The sequence below is a fragment of the Condylura cristata genome, unplaced genomic scaffold (genome assembly GCF_000260355.1).
Source record: "Condylura cristata isolate star-nosed mole 26May11 unplaced genomic scaffold, ConCri1.0 scaffold00005, whole genome shotgun sequence".
Classification (NCBI taxonomy): Eukaryota; Metazoa; Chordata; class Mammalia; order Eulipotyphla; family Talpidae; genus Condylura; species Condylura cristata.
This window is the reverse complement of record NW_004567106.1, coordinates 23,456,141-23,478,138: the sequence shown is the minus strand read 5'-3', so window position 1 is coordinate 23,478,138 and position 21,998 is coordinate 23,456,141. Positions and strand designations below refer to the sequence as shown.

Below are 21,998 nucleotides of genomic sequence, written 5' to 3'. Positions count from 1 at the left end.
ACGAAGTACACTGCTGAGGGGAGCAGCGGGCGGGTCAGGAGAGGTCTGCCGCGCCATGTGGTCACCTCTGGGACAGGGGGGGATCGAACTCATGCTCCTGCGGAAGTGGCTTTAGCTTCTCAGTGCTGTGCTTTAACCGCTGTGCCACCAGGGAGGGCCCTACTTTTATTTTTTAATTTTATTTACACATACAGAATTGGGGTACAGGCCAGAGGTGCAGGGTGGTGAGAAGATTCACCAGATAGAGTAGGAAGCAGTGCAAGCAGATTGACAGAGCACACTGCTGAGGGGAGCAGCGGGTGACAAGAGAGGTCTGCTGTGCCCTGTGGGTCACCTCCGGGACTGGGGATCAAACTCGCACTGAAGCAGTTGCGGCCAGCTTGCAGTGCTGCATCCTAACCTGTTGCGCCACCAAGGAGGGCCCTATTTTTTATTTTTGAATTGATAGCATTCAGACACCAGTGTACGGAGTGCAGTTGTACACTTCCCTCAAAGTGTCACAGCATAAGCAACTGATTTCTCTCTTCCCAATTAAGTGCCAGCATTCAAGTTGCCCTATGAGGGTAGACTCCCTCGCTGTCCACCCGTAGGTTAGGTGGACATGTAAGAAACTGTCCACCCCTCTTGAGGACTGACCAAACATTTGCAAAACCAGGTTGCACAAAGGAAAATGGTAGCAAAGCCCTGCCTGGTGAGGTTACCAGTGAATGATGAGGGCACAGTCCACACTAGAGCTCAGCATGGCCAGAGAGCAGTTTAGGCCAAACAGTGGCTTTGATTCTTGTGGGACACTCACAGCTCAAAGATATTGTTTTGTTATGTAAATTCTGTGCTTGTTGGTTATTATTTACCTGCTATATTCTTGGCACAAAGAATTTGAGGTGGCTCACAACAGTTGAAGTAAATGAAGGATAAAGATAAATAAAAATGAGACTTGGAGAATACAGATGAAAATATAAGATCAGAACCAGGGATAGGAGATGTGAACACTCAGGAATTGATGCTACAAAGACTTAGAGCCAACATTTCTGTGCATTTCTTTGTGGCCAGGTTAGTAGGAGGGTTAACTTCTGTGAGGCTCATGTTGTTCATAGGAAAATTCTGCAATGGATAAAATATTCCCTGCTTGGCTGGCATACAAAGAACACAAATGAGCATTTTATAGATAATTCAGGATGATCATTCCATTAGAAACATTTGTTCTTGTACTTTTTGATTTAAGGATACTGGGCTTACTGAAAACTTGCTCTTTGATAGGTGTTATGGGTTGAATTTTACTCTTCCCAAATTCATGTTGAAGCCCTAGCCTTAGTGCCTCAGAATGTGAGTTGGAAGTTAAGTCTTTAAAGGGATGATAAAGATAAAATGATACCGATAGAGTAGGTCCTAACCCAAGCTGACCGATAAATATCTTTATAAAAGGAGGCTATTTGGGCATGGTGTGGCCAAGATGCATGTGCACAGAGGAAAGACCAAGCAGGGGACCTTGAGAGCAGATCTGCAACAAGGAGAAAGGCCTTAGGGGACACCAGCCCTGCAACGATATTGGTGCAGGACTTCCAGTCTCCACCACTATAGGAAAGACAATTCTGATGTTTAAGCAGCCCTGCCCATGGCACTGTGATATGGAAAAGCAGTGATGCAAGTAGAGCTGGTCCCTGTTATAAAATGACTGGTCTCTTTATACCAAAGGAGATTTTAGGGGAAAGTGCCATGTAAGACTGGAATTAATGGTGCCACAAATGAACACGGAGAGGGCCCCCAAACCACCAGATGTTAAGAGAGGGACATGAAACTGATTCACTCTTAAAGTCCTCAGAAGGAAATCAAGCCTGCGGACACCTTGATTTTGATCTTCTGGCTTCCAGAAGCATAAGTTGATACTGTTCTGTTTCGTAAGTCACCTAATGTGTGACACCAGCTCCAGGACATGAATATACATTGGTTTTCCCTCATTTGACACTAGCTGTCTCTCAATTAATGAGCTAGAAAACACTTATGTCCTATTCACAGAGCACTGCTTGAAATAAGCAGTTTGAAAAGGAATTAGAATTATGATTTCGAGGGAGAAATATAAGGAAAAGGAGGACAGATTGAGACAGAATAGGTGATCAAAGAATAATTTGACAGAGAAATGTAGAAGGAAAACTCATGAAGAGAAACTAAAAAAAAAAAAAAGAGAGAGAGACTCATTTAGATTTTGTCAGTGTTATGTCAATCTGAAACATGAAGAGATTGAATATATTCATATTATTCTTTGTGGGGTAAAGGCAAAAGTGTATGTGAAAGTGGTAAGAAATTTACAATGAGGTCAAATAAAAATCAGTGAATAGGAACATGCTTTGAATTTCCACAAAACTCACAAAGTTTCTCAGAAAATATAAAGAAAGCTGTTAGCACAGAAAAAAAGTTAAAAAAAAAAAGGTTTGCAGACCTTTTTTTTTTATGTAACAGTACAATAGACATCTTATTAATCATTCCTATAATGGAAATTCTTCTCTCCCAGGAAATGTTTTCCATGCTTAGTGTATCAACACAATTACTTATCCATCAGGAATAAAATAATTTGCAAAATAAAAAAAGAGAAGGGAAGGGACCTCAAACCAGCATATGGCGACTTGAAAATTACTCTTCTCGACCACCTACCTGCAGGGGTACATCTGGATCCATTGTAAATTTTGGGATTTTATCAGTCCAAGGCAAGAATTTCTTAGTTTTGTGGTCCAGATAATAATCAAAGATTGTTCCCTGGGATGGAAACTTCACTGCTTTCATCTCCTTATGCCACCACCGGCTGAATTCAGCTTGACAACCAGAAAGCTAAGAACAAGAGCAAACCTTATTGCAGACTTAAAAGTAATTTTGGAAACACAAAAAGCCCCTTCTAATCCTGCTCATCACACAGAGCTGTCAGTGTACACAGTCATGATTACAAAGGGGATTTGGTAACAAACTCAGGAAAAGTAAGTAGAAGTTAACAAACACGGCTATCAGAGAGGTAGAAAGCTGTAACTGCAATATACCAATCAGGTACAAATTTTCTGGAATAATTAGTAACCTAAAAAGTAAGGTACAGCTAGATGAATTTTAAATTACCCTTGGGTTATTCAATTTAACAATGAGCTATCATGCAAATTAGCATGTTCGATACAAATACTGGTGCTGATCTCTACCCCTGTATAAATTCACAGTAAAAGGAGAAAAATAAGAACAATTCTGTGCCTTTTAAAAAAAATCTAACGTTTGACTTAAACACAATCCTTTATTTTGAGCTGACTGCACTTGTGGATGCTCTGATGTTATAATACCCTCTCCTTTACAGAACCGTGATGATTATCATCACTTGTTTTACAAATGCCCTTTGAAAAGCAAACAGTTGGATAACTCAACTTCCTCCAAATTGTTATTGAAATACTGTTGACCTTGAAATTCTGTATCTGGGACACCCTGCCATGAGGGGAAAGGCATGAAGACTTGCTGTAAGGTGGTTTTCTACCAGGGCCTATGGAGCAGTGTAACTGGGAAGCTCGATGCCAGGGACAAGAACAGGCTCGACATGGCACCAAGTGCGTGTTTTACAGGTTACAGGTATAAGTGATAGGTACTTGTAGGTCCCAGTCTCTTGTTGCTAGACAGGAAAATAGAAAACAGATGAGAGGAAATAATAACTGTATACAGAAAGTAACAACCCTTATATTCCCTATATGGATGGCTCATGAGTTTGGTAAACTCCAAAAATTGTGTGTGTACACTGCATCATGCTTTCTGCAAGCTCATACTTACCTGGGATGTTGATTCCCATTTTTCTCCAAAGAAATTCTTAAAACAACATGTACTGTCAGGCCCCACATCCTTGGTCTGTGACCCACATTGTGTACGAGCGCAACACATACGCAAGGAAAGTGGTTTCGGCCGGCTGGAGGAGCAGTAATCCAGGGGGGAGGAGCAATCAGACCAACAGAGAGGGCTTGTTCCCACCTGTAGTCCTACCTGACCTCTTCCCTCTACACAATGCCACTCACACACTCTTGATTTTAGGACCATTTAGGTTATTTTCAGATTGGCGGAAAAGGTGCTTTATTATTCTATAAAGCTAGTCTTAAGTTAGTTCAAAAGTATTTCTTACCTGGAGTTATTCTCTGTAGGCAGAATATCTGTCACTTCTACCAAACATCAACATTTGTTTACCTGAGCACTACATCAGCAAAGGTTGTGGTAACAAATCTTTGATTATTTCATTCAATTAAAACCCTTTTGTGCTATAATGGGAGAGGACACCCAGAGTTTCTGCCCTCACAGAGTTTATGGGGAAGACAGAGGTAGACACCAAGGGAAGAACAGTGGAAGCACAAGTGAAGCCAATAAATGCAGATAAACAGGTGCCTCAAAAGCAAAGCTTGTTATGAGAATGACAGGAATGGATTATTTTAACCTCATACACAAGGATGCCATCTTTGAAAACTGGCACATACTGGGGGTCGGGGGCACAGAAGAGGCCAGTATGGGCAAGGATCCTTGTGGTGTGAAAGAACTTAAGCTCAAGAAAGCAGCTGATGTAGTTTCCTGATGGAAATGAGGGAGGAGGGCAGAGGGGGAGAGGGAGTGGCAGGAAGAAGCAGGGAAGGAGAGGCAGAGCCAGAGGTCTCGGAAATAGTACTAGAAATCTTCAGGCAATAGAAATGCATTAAAGTGTCTTAAACTCTGAAGTTTACTAGATATTTCAAATGACAATTTTGGAAAAAGCCACTCTGGCTACTGACTGAAATATGGATTATGGAGCAAGTGAAGAAGCAGAAAGACCAGGGAAGAGGTGACTTTAGACGCTAGGTGAAGAGTGATACTGACATTTTTAACAGGTTTGGTTTGGTCAGAGCAGACAAGAGGCCTGTGTTGGAAGTTGTGAGCAACCATCTGGACTGAGAGCTCAGGCTCCAACTGAGAGTGCTCAGGTATCTGCTAGCTGTTTTTCCTCAAGCTTGTCCACTTATCTCAGCTTAAGTTCCTTATTTATAAAAGGAAAAGAATATTGTACCTATCCAAGCATGTTTTATTTTTTTGTTGAAGATTCATGAGATCACCTGGGGAAGCCCTACACACATTTCCCGGCAGACTGCAGATACCCCAACTTGCTGGATGCACAAGCTATCCACTTCTTGTGCTGTCTGCTTCACTCATATGCACACTCTACATTCATTCACATCATAGCACTCTCATGAATGTGTCCCAGAGATCTTTTGAATACTTGATGGCAATGACATTGACTGTTATTTAGGTAGAGAACACCTCGGAGAAAAAGGTCCCAGCTTCTGGCTTGAACAATGGAGTGGGAGAGTTCCATGTTTGCAAATTGTGAAGAAAGCAAGAGGATCAGCTGATAGGGAGCTGAGAGTAAGGACTGGGAACAGAAGGATCCCAGCTGTCCATCTCCCTCATACAACCAGAACTGGTTTTACAATCCTGGAAAAGAAAAACTCTGTGGAAGGGGCGGGGGTGTGGAAAGAAGGGGAAAAAAAAACACAAGAAACATGGGACTGGGAAGATTCTGCATGCGGCCTCAGTGAGTGAGAAATGCACATGTTGTAAATTGTGCCTTCAAGGAAACCCACATGAAGACACCCTACACTGATACTTGATTCTTACTCAAATAGCATTCTTTAGAAAGCACTTGGATATTACAGAAGAAAAATTGGCTTCTGAGAGGGTTGAAATAAAATCTAGGATGCCATGTGAACACCAGATTTATTTATAGGTATGATTTGTGGTAACCTAGAAACAGAAGTGGAATTGCCCACAGGTTAGCACAAACATGTATTTTAGGACCTAGAGCCAGTAAACCAAGGAAATGTGGGTCACTCCTGGCTGTGATGTCTTCCTGTGTAAACCCTGTTTATATCTTCAAACACTCAGGGAAGCGCAGGAGATGTATGCCACCCAATTTTAATGCAAAGATTCAGGGGTTTCTGTGTAAACACTATGGTCACACAAGGTTGGGAAATACTGTAGGAGGTGTGGAGACAATCAGCATTGGCGAGAACCCTTGTCAGTTCCTGCTGGTGCAATTTGAGGCATGTTAGATTACCTCTCTGGGCTTGACGACTGTGCCCAGAGAGGACACCTTGAAGGATTACTATAAAGATAACAGTGGAAAAGCTATATACAGCGATGTATGATGGATATAAGATTTAGAAATTTGCACAAATTTCTAGTTAAACTCCACTTCACACTATGGCAAGTCTAAGCAGTGTGTGTGTGTGTGTGTGTGTGTGTGTGCACGCATGCATACTTGTCAAGTCCTTTTTTCAAGAGCTTACTCATAGGTCACAGAAGCCACAACCGGGCTAAGAGGGGAATGTTGTACAGACATAACTTCATTTTAAGCTAAAGTAAGGACCAGTGGAAAGGAATAGGGGGCTGGGTGAAGGTGTTTAATTAATTACTCTGGGGATCCTGTGTGAGACTGACTGGTGGTAAGAGACTAGAGATGAGAAGCCAATGGGAAGGTTGAATGCTGTGGATTGAATTGGATACACCCCCATTTCATATGCTAATGCATAATCCCCACTGTGAAGGTTTTTGGAAATACAGACCTGGGAGGTAATTGTTTCTTGGTGGGATGAGAGCCCCAGAGGACATCAGAGGCTTTCATGTCTCTCTGCAACCTGAGTCACAGTGAAAAGGCAGCCTTCTGCAAGCCCGGAAGAGGGCCAAACTTGACCCTGCTAGCTAGCAGTTTGATCATGGACTTCTGGCCTCCAGAACTGAGAGTAAATAAATTTCTGCTCTTCAAGGCACCCAGCATAGTATTTTGTTACAGCAGACTAAGCAAAGACATTAGGATAGCCCAGACCAACCTAAAGAGGAGACTCCTGAGTGAAAGCTGCAGAGATGGAGAAGAGGGAGCAGATTACACTGAAGGAAGTGGAAAACCATGGGACATCAAATAGGAGTAATGCTCCCAGGGCCACTGGGAGGAATGAAAGTATCATGGAGGAGAATAAAGTGGAGAAAAGGTGGGGGGTAAGCACTTAGAGAGTGGGCTCTCCCTGGGGAACAGCTCACTATCTGCCCTGCTAAGGGGGAGGACACAGAGCCTCTCTTGAGAGCAGGTAGAAGGCTGTGATCTGATACTGGCAGTCCACGTTAGCTCTATCACCTGGAGGAGCTGGCCGAGAAATGCACAGGCTTAGGAGAGTATACGGCAGGCAGGATAGCTTGTGATCATGCACAAAACCAATGGACTCCATGGTATTTCCCACCCAAGAAAAACTGACTGTGTAAACTGTGGCCAAACCTACCTGATCTTGCAGCAGAGTGCCACCAAATGCCCAGATGCAAGCAAAGACAAAATACACTTCATAAACTTCTTTTGGGCTGTCAGAAGGTACATTTTCAGGCGTCAATAAACATTCCAAAAGAGCACAAATAGTCTAAAGGACAAGAAATAGCCACTCATTGAGGGCAACATTTTTTAAACAAGAGACTACATGCACTAGATTCCCCCTGCCCCCAAATTTAAGAGAGCATATAATTTCCCCCAACTTTTATTTTTTTCAATTGTATGTATTTTTTACATCATTTTTCATTTTCATACATTTTGTCCACTCATGTTTGGTCCCCAAAGAGCTCCACTGCCAGTTCACCCATGCACTGTCACCACAGTCCCTTGCGTTCTTCCCACCCGCTTTACACCATTTTCTTCCTCCCACCTCCGAGTAATGTCTCTGAATTATCCCCAACTCTTTAAAGGGCAATGTTATTATACATAGTATTCTACAGCTATTTAAAAACAAACTCAAGACCTCTGTCCCCATGAGTGTTTCACACTCTTATAAATCATGAGGAATGAGTGCACAAGATTCCACTGAATCTTGGCATTTATTTATCTATTTGCCTCTCATTGGGTATTAATATAACTCACTTTCCTTTAGTGTTTCGGCTCCCACTACTCCTGTCTGTTGTCATAAATTTAGAGAATCAGGTTGGAAGCCTTAGCCTGTGGCATTTTTTTGGATGCCATCCTAAACTAACCTTTGGAGAAATTCAGGAACATGTTTTTCACACAATCAGGTGAAATGGGACTATGCTTTTGTCGGCTCAAAGCACACTCCAGCTCAGTTCAGCTCTGAGGGGTCAGGGCTGCTTCTGAGGGCTTTCCAGTGTGAGATAAGGTCAGATGAGTTCTCTAAAGCACACAATCACCATCAACGCACTGCCACAAGCCCCCAATACTATATGATACCCTTCTCCAAGTTATTAATGACAGCAATACATTTCAGCGCTATCATTTATACGCAACAAAGGGAGGAAGGATTGAGTACTCCTTTTCCCCCCTCTGCCGGGAAAGGTAGGGAAAATTCACAGAGATATGGAAAATGGGTCCTGGAAAGAAGTGTTTAATTAAAACAGTCGAGTGCTTATTTGATTTCTCTTGATTTCTATTATTTTATATTGTGCTATGTTTGCCCACTTAATACAATATTCTAATAGAATAAAAATCACTGATGTTATCACAAAAAAATCATGTAAAACTCTGAGGCTTTGCCCTTTCCAAGAAGCCATGTTGGTAAAAGGAACTGCAAAATGACTATTAGGTAGGTATCAATGTGGCATCAGGCAGTCACCTGAACACTGGTGACGTACATGACATTCCTGCTCTCCCAATACTTGGAAAATATTTTGAAGAAATAGAAAATTAAGCATATGTGGGGGCATTTTTCTGAAAGAATTAATACACTTTACCAAACTTAAAGCAAAGATGCTTCATGTACTAGAAAACAGTGTATATCATTTTGTAAAGTGCCGTTTTATTTAATTTCAGAGCTGGGGGAAGGTAGAGAAGGGTTTTGAGACTCTCAAAGTGGCCTGCACACTTCAAAAAGGGTCAAAGTTTCATTTCCAAACTCTCCAGGGCCAGTGCACCAGGGGATGGCCTGGTACTGCTGGTCCTTTCTGTGGGTGTCACATCGCAGGCTTCCCATGCTATCTGCTCCTGAAAACCTGATGGCTTCAGGCAGCCCAGCCAGGGCAGTCTGTAAGTATAAGAGTTTATAAAAGATTCCTGGTCCTACCCTCAGCCTCTCCCCTTCTACCCAAATCCTGATACACCCAGGTCAACTCCCTTCCTATCTTCTAGATTCATTTCCTCCAAAGTTCAGGACCCCATCTATCTCAGGATCCCAGGAACCTCAAGTCTGTGCAGCCCCCACAGACACCCACATGAGTAGTGGCTCAAAAGCAGTTGGTCTGGAAAATGGTAGACTAAGGCAGCACAGGTCATGTGCCACATAAGGGTGTTCGGGCAGTGACAGGTGACATCCAGGACAGACAGCATACAGTGACCAATACTCTCAGAGCTGACATGTGCAGTGACTCTCCCCTTTACGTTTGTGTGATTGTACTCTGGCTTCTGCATGACGAAATGACTTAGCGATGCACTTCTCAGAAGGTGCTCTCATTAAAGGACACAGGGCTGTGAGATTTCACCTGTCCAGTCAGTCAACAAGATGTACCGAGTGCCTCCCCTGTGCCTACTGTGTAGGTCTGGAACACGTGTAACACACTTCCTCATTGTGGGGTTGGGGATACCCTCTGTAGGCACATCTACTTAAAGTAGGAAGCAACACCAACCATAGCAAAGGGCAAGCTAAAGCAGCCGTTTCAAGCTATTCTCTTGTATATCCATTTTTTTTTGGTCTCAAATTTGGTCCTTATAAGTAAACACAGAAAAGAAACTATAAAAACTAAAGTGAAGCTAAGGCTAAAATGCTATTCTGAATCCTAGAAACAGAAGAAATGAGAGCAAAAGTCATATTAATTCCTTCTGACCTACTTCACATGACTCTTGAATGAAAAGTTCACACCACAGAGAATCACACAAACACACAAGTGAACTCGAAAAAGAATACCATCATGCTTTTTTGCAAGTATTACACCAGAGGAAGTCTAATTAGGCTAACCACATAATTAATTCATTATGAAAAAATTCAGACCTGCTTTCAGAAATAAATTATACCTCAGATAATTACTGTTGAAGACTATCGTTTACTTAATTGGTGTGTGAATTATCCAAAAACCTGAACTTTCTCTTCTTTTTATGCTTGTGACTATGTCTAATTTAGCGTCAAACAAATTTGGTAACATAGTAACTTAATGGTAACAAAGTAATTAGAAACTGATTTTGCTCCTATAGGAAAAAATACAAGGTTCTAATTGTAAACCCTTTGTGGAGTTTTATACTTAGAAAGGGTAGAGATAGTTTTTTCTCATGCTGAGATTAAATCATAACCTTCATTTCTGTATGCTGTATATTATTTTCATTTGTTTCCATGACAACATATCATATATACCCCTCATACTTCCCAGTGGCCTCACTATGAAGATCAGAAAAAAAGGTGTCCCCAGGACGATGGATTCCCCATCTAGACTGACCTGCCTTTAAAAGCATTTTTGGGGAGTGGGAGAAAATCTGTGGGTGGTAGCAACTATAGGACAGGGTTCAGAAGCTTGCTTTTATCCAGTGGCTAATACCTTTAATTGTGTGACTTTATTTTATTCATGAAACACACCAAGGACCTTCTCTGGGCCAGTTACAGAGGAGAGGGAGAAATAAGGCAGTTACAGCTTATTTCTTCTATTCAAACACACTTGAGAGGAGCACAATGACTCAGTGAACACATTCTCGGCCCGCCCCACTGTGTGCAGGGAACTATGTAAATCTCCGGGGAGCATAGAACATGGCTTGAGGCCTTCCAGTTCACAATCCTGTGAAAGAAGCAGGCCACAATTCTAAATGATAATTGAATGGGACAGGTTTGTGATGGAGGCTTGTAAACAGCACTGGAGGACATGGGGACTACAGAGGAGAGTTGAAGCAATCTAACAACTCCAGAAATCTTTCCTTTTCTTAAACAATCAAATACTTTCTATTGTCTTGACCAAGCCACAGCACCACATCAGACCCAGAATATCAAATGGTCTAACTGAAGACAAACCTGCACCAGGCTGTTCTCTGGGATTGAAGTGATGGTTTTAAAGCTTGTTCTCAGCTTATCCAAGCATGTTGGAACATATTTATCAAAAAGAATAGTTAAATTGGCCTTCTCTGACTGATGCCGCCTTCTGTCTATCCAACTGGCCACATACCTGTAAAAGAACACAGGGAAGCTTTTATTGAACACTAGGCTTGAAAAGCAGAATTTTATGAATTCAAAAGCTCCCCCCTTCGACACAGCTTGGTGCAATACTTCAGGGACATGTTTAGTGAGTTCATTCTATTTCTCAAATGGCAAATATTTTTAAGTGACCCTTTAAAAACTTGTTTTAATGGCCATTTGTAATTTAATGAAAAGAATGTAAAAGAAACTCCTAATAGCACTTCGAAGCCAAACATAATGGAGTATAAGTAGGCCATTACTGAGCATTTATAGGGGAGTACAGTTTGCCATTTCCTCAGCGACTGAAACTATTTTCATAGGGTAAATTTTATTTATGAAAACTGCTTATGATTATTCTTGGCATCAATTATTAGAAATGAGAAATCAGTTACTAATAATAAGATGAAACTTACATAGGGGCTATTTCTTTTCCAAAGTTTCTTCTTTTCCACTGAGTTGAACATGATTTTAACATGATAGATGATAATACTTTTCTAATAAGTGGTTAGAATGGCATCTCATGCTTGGGTACATTGCACTAATTGGAAGTTTGTTATCAGTTTTGATAGAGTACATAGAGCAATATCTAACATATTAGTAAAATGTAACTGATAAATAAAATTAAGCCTGACTTAGTGGTATACACAGTAGTCACTGGGAAGAAGTCATATGATGTTAAATGAAAAATTCCATCAAGTAAGAAGTATGATGACATATACATTTAGCTGCCAGCAGAGAAGCAATGTGATTGCAGACCAATTAGAGGCAGACCTTGCTTTACACCAATCAGATATCACATTCTGAATATCAGAAGAAATAAAGGCAAGATGATTATCTAACAAAACACTCCCTTTGATTTTCACAAGGTGTCACAACAGGGTTTCATTAAATTTTCAAGTACCTTTATACTATGGCTAGATTTATAAAATGTCAACTGCTAAAAACATTTTTCAAGTCCAAAAGCAGCATTTTCCAGTGGAAGTCCAACAGCAGGGTTCTAACCTGAGAGCATCATGAGTGCTGGTGATGCGAGCACCATGGAACAAAGGGACGCAAAGGGTTATTTTCTGGGGTCATGAAGGTACGAGGCCGCACTTAGCCCTCAGCTACCAATTTTATTGTGAATCGGCTGTCAGAAGTGGAATCCTAGTGTGCAGAGTATGTGTACGTGTGGAGTGTGTGTAGTGTGTGTGTGCAGTGGGTTTGTGCATGCGGCGTGTGTGCACGTGTGTGTGGCTGATGGTGATGATGCTCCAAAATCAGATTGCTTGGGTCTGCATACAAGTCCCATCATTTTATAACTGTTACAAGTTGCTTAATCTTTCTGTCTCTCAAGTTTCTCATTTGCCAGTGGTGATAAACAATAATATGGGCCTCCCACAGTAGTTCGGGTTAAATGAGTTCTCAGTTAAGTGCTTAGATTAATTATCTGACACATACCAAACTTCTGATAAATGTGATTCAACAGATTCAATAGCACAGTTAGTGAAACTGGGAGAGCAAGGTTTAGTTCTGGCCCTGCCTCTCTGTGCAGCTTCTAAAGGCAGCAGCATGCAGTAGCACTCAGGAGCTGGCATCCAGGTGGTGGAACAAACCCTTCTCAAACTCCTGACAGTTTCCTCAGTACTCTGTGGGCTCAGAGAACCAGCCGGGACAACCGGGAGCAGCAGCCATCATGTAGCCCCGAAAGGGATGTGGACTTGGCAACTGACAGAGAGGTAAAACCCTATGTCCTTGAGCTAGACCAGCAGCAGCTAAAGTCTCACAGAGGAACATACCACACAGGATGCTCTTGTACAAATCAGCTCCTTGAAGGAGCTGCTCCAGCAAGGAGGTGAGTTCAAGCAAACTAGTAGACAGTAAGAGCTAATTTTGTCCAAAACGAGCCCCTGAATGATCTCTCTGGGAAGTGAACCATGCCACATGGGATGCACTTTATTTTGAAAAGCATTTTATTTGAAAATACAGAAAGTTTGCATTTTCATGTATAGTTCAGAACAAAAATAGACATTGAAAGATAGCAAATCTGGAAATCAGAATCTGGCAAAAGCTACAGCTATAAATCTGCATTTGTCGGTCAGTCTCTACCTTACTTCACTAAAAAAATTCTTTACTTTTAAAGGATGGTATACAGATTTCTTCATGACCAAGTGAAACATACTCCTGTCACATTACATGCAACTGAAAATGACACACTACATAGAATGCTTTATTTTTTCCTTGCTCACATAAGAGATCAATTACATTGCATCCCTGCCTCAGGAAATAGCAACATCTCTATTCTTTAGTGCATCAACTAATTAATTGCCTATATCTGGGTCACACACAAAGACTCTTTGGCTCAACTGCATTTGCAAATATTTTTCACATAGCAAGCTATGTTGCTCTTCTCTCTTTCAGAGGAGCTGTAAGAGCATCATGTGAAGTCAAAAACCCTATGGTTTGGAAACCCGGCAGCCAGTTTTCAGCCTTCTGAAAACGGGTGCCCATTGTTTGACCCTCTGGGATTATAATCCTGTCATAAAGGACAGCAGAATTTCATCAGAGCTACTAATGACTTGCCCCTCACAACAAGCTTCAGCTTCTCTACTGTTCTCTGCAGCCTGGAAAAATGGAAAAAGTTAGAACACTGTGATCAGCAATGTTTGCCTACAATTTCTGAACCTGTATGTTTATAAATACAGGCAATACTCAGTGGTGAATGAATGGGATGTCAGGGGTAGAAGTCAGTAAGTCACCCAATGAAGGTGAGAGAATTAGAGACATAAACCCAAGCACTTTAAACAAGCAACAGAGGAAAATCTGTGATGTTACCTTGTGGCTTCTAAAACGTAATCTTCAGCAGTAATCTCCTATGGAATCAGACCAAATTCCACAGCTGCTCCCATCCTTTCCTGTCATATGTTATGCACTGAGTATTGATGCCACATCACTTGGTAGAACCCTCTTTCAGTGTTACAGCTGAATAATTGTAATTTAAATTATTATGAATGAATTTAAGAAACCCATGCCTATATGTTTTCCCAATTTCTATGCGTGCTCATTGCTGTCTCATGGAAAACATTCTCACTGATCCTAGCTTTCAGAAATTGTCTAATTCCCATGCTTTTTCATTTCCCAAGATTTTACCAGACATACATGAACTGTCCAGGATTCTTCCAGTAAACTCAGAATTAAAATGGAATTTGGTTTCTGCAGCTAGGTACATGCTGATGTGATTTTAAGGATATTGTCTGTCCTGATAGACACCATATCTGCAAAGTGTAGACATAAAATTATTATTAAAAATAGCTCAGTGAGGCCCTCCCTGGTGGTACAGCGGGCTAAAGCACAGCACTAAGAAGCTAAAGCCACTTCCGCATGAGTTAGATTCCTGCCTGCCCCGGAGGTGACCACATGGTGTGGCAGACCTCTCCTGACCCGCCCGCTGCTCCCCTCAGCAGTGTACATCGTCGATTTGCCTGCTCTGTGCCCCACTCTGTCTCTGGTGAAGCCTCTCGCCACCCCTGAGCTATGGCCTGTACCCCAGTTCTGTATGCACAAATCTTTTTTTAAAAAAAATAGCTCAGTGAATTTTAACAAAAGTATTCTGAGAAGCTAAAGTGATAATGGCACTCTCCTTAGTCCTTAAATGGGATACCACAGAGATACTGTGACCATGGTATTTTATAATCTCTTCTATCCATGTCACCTTACCAGCTCCTGCAGCTCCTGTAATATAAAGGAAATGTATTTCCTAACTCTACTCAGTGAAAGGGCCTAAGAGCAATGACACAGCAGTAGTAGGAAGCACACCTCGAGCCCCTACCTTGAATTCTAAATACCACTTACACCTTTTATAAAATCTAGTCTCTTCAGGCACCTTGAAGAAATTGCTGAAACAGGCCATTGCCTGAATCAGGCAAGGGACTCCTCAGCAGGCCAGGAACAAGACATTTAGCATAGCAAATACGAGCCGGCAAGCAAGGTGAGCCAGGACATGGGAGGACAGGTTAAAGAGAACACAGAGGGCTGGCTGCTACTGGGAGAGAGCTGCGACCATTAGAGCATCAAAAACAGTAAGCTGGTTGTGAACATGCTCACTGAACGAAGTGCAAAAGCATAAACAGAAAATGGTATTCTGCAAAAAGAAAGGGGAAGGAGGGAGGGGAGAAGGGAAGAGAGGGAGGAAGGGGAGAAGCTGGGGGAAGAAGAGAAAGAGTTGTTTATAGAAATCTGTCACTTAAAATTGAAGATAGAATGATTCAAGTGAGAAACCAGCACTTTGGAACCACTGGTGGGTGACTCTTTGAGACATCTGGCTTTGTTCTCCTCAAAACTGTCAATGTCATGAAAGAAAAAACTGGAGGGATGTTCTTAAATCGCAGTAAAAAATAGAGAAAAGTGCATGCAATGCGAGATCTTGCTTTGATGCTAGATTTTGAAAAGGCTACAAAGAAAATTACTGGGGTTACTGAAAAAATGAAATTTTGTGTCAAGGATAAACTTCTTAAATGTGTTGCTAGATTGTGTTCATGTAGAAGAAGATCCTAGTTCTTAGGGGATAAATGCCGAAGTACACAGGAATGAAGTGTCATAATGTCTTCCACATATTTTCAGATAATTCAGTAAAATAACAAAAGGAGAAAACATTTCTATGGTTGAAAATACATTACAGATAGAGTGAAAAACAGAGTAAAATGGTAACAATTAGGGTAGAAGAAGAGTATATGGCAGGGTAGTGTCTCCAACTCATCTGCAATTTGAATACTTTGAAATATAAAAGTTGGAGAAATTGGAAATGCCAAGATACTGATTTGAAAACTTGAGTTAATAGCTAGATCAAGTTTAGAAGGCAATTGAGAATTAAATGTATCAATGCCTGTGAAGCTATTACATTGTTAGCAGAATGATATCCAAGGAAGTGCCCAATGTTAAGAGAAAAAAAATTACTCCCCAACCTGAAATAGTCATGCTTTTGTAGCTTATAATAAGTTTCTAGCAGTAGGAGATGAAAACAAAATTTTTTAAGATAGGATTCCTATTATTTTGGAACATGACCTGGAAGGACTCTGGTCACATAATTGAAACTTCTAACCTGCCCATTGGTCTCGGCTACTACACAGACCTTTATCAAAATCAAACTGACTGGCAAAGTTAAGAGTTGTTTACCTTTCTTGGGAATACAAATTGGGTGTGCCCTTAGCCAAACTGCAACCTTTGACTTATGGGACAAAGTCTTTCTTTAAATAGATAAAAATGCTAAAAATAGCTTTCGCCAGCTTTTGTTCTTAAAAAATCTCCACACAAGTCAGCAGTTACTGAATTAAATTCAGTGGGCCTTGGGAACTCTGAGACCACACTCAGTAGTGGGTAAGTGGTTCCTTGAAAGAAATGGGTTTGGTAACGTTCTGCTCTCAGTACAGGAGTGTATAGGAGTGATGAGCCCAAGAAGAATGCTCTACTTTAGACCTTAAAGTCACTGTGACACTCAGCAAAATTCAATAAAGCTTTGTTCTGCATGAAAGTCTGGGCATGGCCCTCTTCTAACAGCTAAGGGCTGTGATATTTCTTGAGCAAATATGACACAATAAAAAGCAGCACAGAGAAGGAAATTAGTCAGGTTGTCTGGCAGGGAACAGATGCCATACTGGAATTAGGATAATAGGAAGGGTCAGCAACAGGCTACTGGGGGCAGGGAAACTGCAAGGGAGCGTGCGGAGCCAGGGGCCAGACTGAGGCATGTCATTGCACCTTGTCCTGTCAAGGACTACAGAACAGGGAGGGGAACAATCTTCCTGAGAGATTGAAGAGGAGCTAGGACCTGACGCCACAGAGCCATCCTGAGGTGACCCGGCAGGGAGGCAGCCAGGAAAATAAATAGCCTGACCTCACTCGCTGCTCTCCCTCTCATTTCCTGCCAGGGCTCCTCATTGGCCAAATCACCCAGCAGCCGGAGGGCAAGGAGCCCACTGCCATGGAGCCTGCAGGACAGTCGCGGGCAGACAGTGTGGAGGGGACACTGCAGGCATCGGATAGCTGCAGCATACTGGACACAAACACACAGTCACTGCAGCCCTGAATCTGCCTGCAGCTCACAGATGGAATGTAGGCCGAGGTGAGAGGGGACTGCCGGGATGAATGGTTGAAGTGCATGCATTTGAGGTGGGCACAAAATCTTGCCCTAAATCAAGGCATTACCACTGTTCATGCATGCCTGTATATACACACACAGAGACACACAAATTCAGCTCACTAAAACACATACCTGTACATCCACATACTGTTACTATTTTTCACTTATTCAAAAAATGCTACACACAAAGTGTGAATAGAGGAGTATCCAAGTAAAAATGACAAGACTGGGTTGGCATACCTTTGCAATAGATGCTTTTTTATTCTACAAAATAGTTGTATGAAATGGGATAAAGAAAGGTAAACCATCCAAAAAGAAAAAAATGACAAACCCACACAAGTGCTAACTGTAAATTGCCCTAATTTAATTAATTTATCAATATGTTCTTCTAATAATCATATAGATGTTGTTAATTTTTAAAACCTAGAAATATTCCCTTAAAGAAGGGAATATTCGGCCCTCCCTGGTGGCGCAGCGGGTTAAAGCGCTGCACTGAGAAGCTAAAAGCCACTTCTGCATGAGTTCGATCCCCGCCTGCCCCGGAGGTGACCACATGGCGTGGCAGACCTCTCCTGACCCGCCCGCTGCTCCCCTCAGCAGTGTACTTCGTCGATCTGACTGTTCTGCTCCCTGCTCTGTCTCTGGTGAAGCCTCTCACCGCCCCTCAGCCTCTGGCCTGTACCCCAGTTCTGTATGAATAAATAAATCTTTAAAAAAAAAAAAGAAGGGAATATTCACAACCCCAAGCCCCCAAACTACTAGAATAAAAAATATGCAAAGAGCTGAAATAGACATTTCTACAAAGAAAATATAATAAAGGCCAATAAGTGAAGAGATTTATGCACATTTGTGTTCAGAGCAGCCTTTTCCATAATGGCCAAGTCATAGAACCAACATAAGTAGCCATCAATGGCCACCCGGAAAAAGAAATTGTGGAATATATAGTCAATGGGATGTTACTCAGCTATTTCAAAAGACAAAATAGCACCTTTTGGAACAAAATCATCTTGAAGTGATTATGGTAAGTGAAATAAGTCAGAAAGTGAAAGACAGATATTGGATGGTTTCACTTATCTGTGGAACATAAAAATAACAAAAATCTATATACAGCAAAACAAAGTGAAAACAATTCACACTTTTGTGAAAACTACTGTTTACTGGAGGGGACAGGGAGAGTAAGAGGGGTATAGGAGGGAGGTGATAGGATATTGGCATGGGAAGTTGGGTGGAGGATGAGCGAAGCATTTGTAATATAAAGTAAAAATGTCACCCTAGAGTTACAGAGAATTGTAAATGACTCACAAGTTAATAAAGATTCTCACCCTCATGATTAATTATTAGGGAAGAGTAAAAGTGAAAACCACACTGAGGTGCCATTTCACACGTTAGGATGGCTATATTAAAAACATGGAAGGCCTCCCTGGTGGTGCAGAGGGTTAAATCTCAGCAATGGGAAGCTATCAGCAGCCATTGCAGCACCAGTTCGATCCCCCGCCAGGGAGCTAATCCACATAGGACATATGTCTCCCCCGCTGCTCCCCTCAGCAATGTGTTTCATGACATCTGCCTGTTCTGCTTCTCACTCTGTGTCTGGTGAGTCCTCTCACCTGCCCCCCACCCCCGACCTCTAGCCTACACCCCAGCTCTTTTATGAATAAATAAAAACTTATTAAAAATATAAATGACAATTCTTAAAAAAATTTAAAAAACATAGAAAAGAACAAATGTTGGTGAGGGTATGGAGAAACTTGTGTACTGCTGGTGGGAATAAAAACAGTATACTGATTCCTTAAAATAAAAGTAGAATTACCATAGTATCCAACAATTCTACTTAGAGGAATATACCCGGAAGTATTTAAAGTTGGGGCTCCAACACGAATAGTTATATATTCGTGTTCACAGAAACATTATTTACAACAGCCAAAGGATGGAAGCAGACAAAGTGTCCACCAACAATGAACAGCAATGCAAAGTGTGGTATGTGCATGTGATGAAATATCACTGAGTCTTAAAAGGGAATTCTAGCACATACTAGAACACTGAACCTTGAAGACATTGTTCTTGGTGAAACAAGGCTGTCATAAAAGGACAATCATTGTATGATTCCAGTTCTGAGATGCCAAAAGAATTCCAATTGCACTGAGGTGGAAAGAAGAAAGATGGTCACCAGGGACTGTGGGCAGGGAAGATTAGGGTCTTACTATTTACCGGGTATGAGGTTTAGTTTAGGAAGATGCAAAAACCTTTGGATGTGAATGATCATAATGGCTGCACGATATGAATGTACAAGTGCCATTGAACTGTGTAATAAAAAGGCCAAAAATAGTAAATTTTACATTGTGACTATTAACAATAATAATAAAAAAAGACAGACTCACGGATTCCAGCCCAGGTCTTGTGGGTTCACATACAGAATACCAGCTCTGGAAACAGTAGCTGGGGTCGCTGTGCTTAAGTGATGAATCTCAAAGAGCAGCCTCATGGAGGGAGTGAGGGCTACACGCTCATTGCTGGCCAAGGTGAGCACCTAGTTGGAGCACAGAGGCCTGGTCATTCAGGAGCAGAGGGGAGCTGCCCACTTACCATACGCCACAAGGTACTCTCCATGGGAAGTACCATAGGCTCTGCACTCACAGTCCGGGCTGAAGGTACACATGAAATAAAGCTCTCAATTCAGCCAGGAGGGGCTTCATGGACCCCTGAAGAACAAACTTGCAAACAGGAATTCCTGTGTCAACCTTTAAGTAACTGGACATTGTTGCTAAGCCAGAAATTAAATACTTGTTCTGAAAGCTGATTACATGCAAAGGTCTGCATGCCACAAAACACAAACTTGTCTGACTCTGAAATACCACAAGTATCATTTTCATATAGAAACTCACACAAATATAAAGATTTCAGACCTATATTTTATGATGAACAATGTCTTAGTTCAAAAAGCAGTAAATGGAGCCTTGTAGGGATTAAAGTCTCAGTACTACCAAGCTATTGTCAGTCATTGTGGCATCCTGAGTTCGAGCCCTGACCAGGAAGCTGACCCATATGTTGCAGGAGAATTTTTGCTTGACTGCTGCTCCCTTCAGCGGTGTATTTCAGCAGGTTTGCCTGATCTGCTCCCTACTCTGTCTCTGTTGAATGCTCTCATGGTCCCCCTACTTCTCACCTGCATCCCAGCTCTTATATGCATATGTAAATAAACCATTTTTTTTTAAAAGGCTTAGCCTTAAGGTGTTACCTTGTTATCATCCATGACAGTATTTAGTGATTCAATCCACATGGGATCAATATCTCCATCCAGGACTATCCACTTGGGTCCACCATGCATAAGATTTGCTTGTTCTCGCAGAATGGATGAGAAGAGACCTGTAAGTTGAGTACACAATCCTAAAGTATAAGAGTTGTGCTATTTATAAATTTGCTGTCTCTCTCTGGTAGAAACACACAGTAACTGTGAGAAGGTTCCTTAACTTCTATGTCTAAGCGTCTGCATGAGGAATAGCTGTGACATTTCTAAAAGGTAATTTATATAAAACTCAAAACTTACACAAAATAAAGACATTATCCTTTTCCATGGATATGCATTCAGGATCTATTTTAGTTTATTTCACTTATTTCCTTCTTTCTATAATAATAATAATGAAGGACCATAAGTTCAAGTATTCCAAGTGCTATCCATTAATTTGAGAAACAGTCACTGGCCTTATGTTAACAAGATGTATAGGTAAAAACATTTTAAATCCATAGTCTATTTTTGCTAGTACTATATGCCTAAGCATTGTGTGTGTTACATGGACTATTGAATGATTCCTTGCTTTTCAAATTCAAGTACACATTGAGAAAAACTGTTTGACACATATATGTGGAAGCTTTATTTCTTCTGTGAAGTACTCCATGCAAAAATAATCAACAGGAGTAGGACCTGCTACCATGAGTCATAAAAAGCCGGTGTCTTTTCTAATGGTCACTGATCTGAGCAATTTCCAGATTTTCAGCATCAATGAATACTTAAGGACTGCCAGAGTCCTTTAAAAAAAAAGTCAAACTAAGCAAATTTAGTGAAATAATGTTAAGAAATAGCATATTTGCCACAAAAGGATGAGGAATGACGTAGCATAGCTGTACACACAAGAGCAGCAGCGCAGTCTCTCATGTGATGTTTGACTACACACCCTAATCAGATAATGGAGCAGACTGCATGCTAACTGTGGGGCTGCGGGTGGGTGATAGAACATCAAGTGCATAGGCCCTGACTGGGAAAATGCTTGGCATATTCCAGGAAAAGTAAAGGGGCAAGAGTGAATGGATTATATGGCCCAAGCAGAGCACAGGAAGTAAGGGGAGCGATGGGGAAGGAGGACCTCAACTCAGAGGAGCCTTCTAGACCTTGGGAGGAGGTTAGATTCTAAGGGTAGGAAATTCAAGCAGGGAAATAACATTATGAAACAGCCATCTCCAGTGTAAAGAATCAATGTAGAGCATCCAAAATGTGACAGTGGCCTGGGCTAATGTGGCAACTGTGGATAAGGTGAGAAGTTCTGGAATACAACATGTATTTTAAGGGGAAAGGATATAGCGTCCTGTGAGGTGCATGTAGGGAGTGACAGTGAGCAAGGACTCAAAGATGACACCAAGGTTAGGGATATTTCTGAAATGGAAGTAAGAGGTTTTAACCGAGAGAGACATTTGTCAGTAAATACACTCAAGGCACGTGCCATCTCCCACTGACTTTT

At 41.5% G+C, this 21,998-nt stretch overlaps 1 protein-coding gene across 1 annotated transcript in view; it reads right to left on the bottom strand.

Annotated features, from left to right (window-relative positions):
* DNAH11 (dynein, axonemal, heavy chain 11) overlaps nt 1-21,998 on the bottom strand; it is a 256,915-nt gene that overhangs the window by 122,673 nt on the left and 112,244 nt on the right. The window contains 6 exon segments of the mRNA XM_004676758.2: nt 2,643-2,820; nt 7,296-7,427; nt 10,992-11,142; nt 19,647-19,795; nt 20,504-20,633; nt 20,635-20,652. Of these exon segments, the coding sequence (XP_004676815.1) occupies nt 2,643-2,820; nt 7,296-7,427; nt 10,992-11,142; nt 19,647-19,795; nt 20,504-20,633; nt 20,635-20,652 (758 nt within the window).